General features: G+C 30.5%; 1 protein-coding gene across 2 annotated transcripts in view; it reads right to left on the reverse strand.

The window, feature by feature from the left end:
- AGPS (alkylglycerone phosphate synthase) overlaps positions 1-3,401 on the reverse strand; it is a 175,811-nt gene that overhangs the window by 47,347 nt on the left and 125,063 nt on the right. For both annotated transcript variants that reach the window (XM_011991846.1, XM_011991847.1), the window contains exon 15: positions 2,256-2,325. In XM_011991846.1, coding sequence (XP_011847236.1) covers positions 2,256-2,325 — 70 coding nt within the window. The remainder of the gene's footprint in view (positions 1-2,255; positions 2,326-3,401) is intronic.

Here is a 3,401-nt window from a genome sequence, read left to right on the forward strand (position 1 = left end):
TTAAAAACAAATTTAGAAAATATAGTAATATAGTGCATCTATCTGAAGTGACAAAATAGATCAAACATCTGGAGGCACTTCTACTAGGAAAATATAGTATAGAGGATGTAATATTCATATTACAAGTAACTTATAATACTTAAATTTCTTTACCCAGAGCAAAATTGTTTTATCATCAAAGTTGGAAAGAAAGCTTCATAAGCCACCAGAGAATTCCAGAGATTTGAAAGAAAGTTTTATAAGGCAGAAAACTCAACATATGTTAAGTTTTCACTTCAAGTAAAACGAGTCATTTCAACCCACCTGTGGTTGGGGGAAAAAAAATCCCCAAATTACTGATCTGATCTAAAACATGTTTTCCTCTAATGCACTCATTTATTCAGTAAAAATGTATTTGGAGACAATGGTATTAACCATTGTAAAACTTACAAAAACATAAAACATGTAACCCCAGGGTGGGGGGGGTACAATCTCTAACTTGCTTTTGACTCAGTTTTAACATTAACTAGAACCTTAAAAATTAAGATAGATACTCCAAATTGTGCCTATGCTGTACTTGTTAGTTATATTTCATTTTCTAGAATTCTGAATTCAGTATTATGGGGAAAAGGCCAATATCCTCAGAGAAAATGCCTAACAAACAACATTTTATGTATATTCAAAATGCTTATTTTGGGAAGAAACTATGATACTGACAGCCTATAAAGGTAGATATTATTTACAATATCTACAATCATCTATTACCTTTCATGATCAGTACATCTTTTTTTTTTTTCCTTTGTTTGTTTGTTTTCTTTTTTTTTGAGATGGAGTTTCGCTCACTGCCCAGGCTGGAGTGCAGTGGCGCGATCTTGGCTCACTGCAACCTCCGCCTCCTGGGTTCAAGTGATTCTCCTGCCTCAACCTCCCGAGTAGCTGGGATTACAGGCATGCATCACCACACCTGGCTAATTTTGTATTTTCATTAGAGATGGGGTTTCTCCATGTTGGTCAGGCTGATCTCGAACTCCTGACCTCAGGTGATCCGCCCTCCTCGGCCTCCAAAGTGCTGGGATTACAGGCGTGAGCCACCATGCCCGGCCCAATCAGTACATCTCTTAATCAAAGTTTCTAAAATGCTGAACAGGCAATAAATATACTTTTACTTATCATCATCACTGTGGGGGCAGGGGACAAAAGAGGAGGACTATATGCTTCAAATTCACTGCAATTTAAAATTCAGATTTTAGCTAGGATTAAATTTTTGCTAAAATGAGAACATAATAATTCAGCTTTTTTTAGAGAAGTAAATACATGTTGTATATAAGCTTACAGCAATTGTTGTGTATACGGTTCAAAATTTCCAAGAGAAAAATTAGTAAATTTAGTATTTGGAGGTGATGGATATCCCAATCCTGATTCAATCTTTACATATCATATGAAGCTATCAAAATATCATACGTACCCTGAAAGTATGTACATCTATTATGTATAAATTTCCAAAAAACTTTATGATTAAAAAAAGAAAGTTGAGTATTTGTGGAAACCAAATTCTCAATAGGATATCTGAAAAAATGACTTTTTAGAATAAGATCATTCAAATTAAGTAAACAGGAAAAATTAAAAAAAAAAAAAGTAACCCCAGCAACAGCAGAAAGCAATTAAGAAATCTGAATTTGTTACAACCAAAGTAGAAAAAAAAAACTAAACTGAAAAAATAAAATTTCAAAAGAACAATTTCATACCAGTAAATACAGCAGATTGAGATAAGACAATTTCAGTATATCATAAGTAGGACATCTAGAATTAGAAACATTTGAGTGCTCAAGCACACATAATTATTTCTTTAATTCTATAATCATCATCAGTGAACAAATAACTACATCAAGTTAAATATCAAAATTTTAAAACAGTTAAAAGATTTACACATCATTAAAACAGATTATTAAGTGAAGAATGTTCCTAAGTAAAACAGCTTGATTTTAACCAAATAATGTTATGAATGGTATGCTCAACTTTTAAACAGAGAAAGGCTCCATTCTTTTAAAGAGCAGAAAGACATTAAATCATCTTTAACTTCTTCAAGAGCATATGGAGAAGGTTTAAATGGGCTTCTGAAGATTTGTAGCTAAAACAAGGTTCATGTAAAATGATATGCTAAATTACAGTAGTTTAAAATTTTTAAAAATAGGGAAGACAATTGCATTCACTCAAAGTAAGAAAAAGTATTGTTTGCAACATAAATTAAGTGGCAAGGGAAATATGATATAACTTACTCGAATGTATGCAATGACATAGGTCAGCAAATAACCTCTCTGTCCATTATCTTCTCCAGCTGCCAACCCACTGTAATTAAAGAATAAACTGTTAATTTCAAATCAACTATTAAAAATATATAAAACTAACCAAACGGATATGATACCTCAAGACAACTGCTTAACAGATTAACATATATTACACTGCATTTCATTTTTATCTTAATCTCATTTATCATAAATGTATCAAAAAGTTGCCAAGAGAATAAGTTTGAATAACAAAAATCTGAAAACACTTTTAATATTTGTTTCATCTTAATTTCAAACTTTTATTCACCAAATAAAATTGACTCATAAACTCAACTACGTCTACCCATATTCACAAAAGAGCACAAAAAGAATTAACTATGAGAAACAAACAAGCTGAAATAATCTTCACACAAGTAATCTTATGTTATTTATCATATTCTTACTCATATATTCATATGTTATTATTGTCTTACTCATATTTGAAGAAATGTGACGACTGACTAGGAACTCCTCAATACGGAGAAGCTTCCAGAATACATGAACATATAGTATTTGGAATGTTAGATGTGGTGTTTATTTTATGAAATTTATGATTTAAATGAGAGACAAAACATATTTACATAGAAATATTTTATAAAGTAATGTATAAACAAATACAAGACCAACACAGGTAAGTTATTACTATGAACATATAAACTATCTCTTTCAATTTGAAAATTTCATCCATAGAAATTGTATGTGATGATCTAGTTAGAAATAATCCCATATGACATATAATTTAGTCCAAGTACTCTTGTTTATAAAAGTTATTCTTATTTTAAAAGACAATGAATGAATACTGTTTTTCTACTACCGTTAGTAAATAGTTTTTAATTATGCTTTTTCCATTATCATACAGAAATTAAAATTTTAACTTTGGTCAACTAAAGGAAAAATTGTTTATCTTATGGCCTCAATTAACACCTCATAATTAAATATTTTCTTCTTCTGAAGTTGTGTTGAATTTGGTAGTAAGTAAATACTACAATGTAGATGTACTCTTGTTCTATACAAATACTGTAAGATAATTTCAGGCTAAGTGGGCTAAATCAAAATTTCCTGACTTGCCATTATAGGTAGATGGTGTTATCCAAAAGA

The sequence above is a fragment of the Mandrillus leucophaeus genome, unplaced genomic scaffold (genome assembly GCF_000951045.1).
Source record: "Mandrillus leucophaeus isolate KB7577 unplaced genomic scaffold, Mleu.le_1.0 Scaffold40, whole genome shotgun sequence".
In the NCBI taxonomy this organism is placed as follows: Eukaryota; Metazoa; Chordata; class Mammalia; order Primates; family Cercopithecidae; genus Mandrillus; species Mandrillus leucophaeus.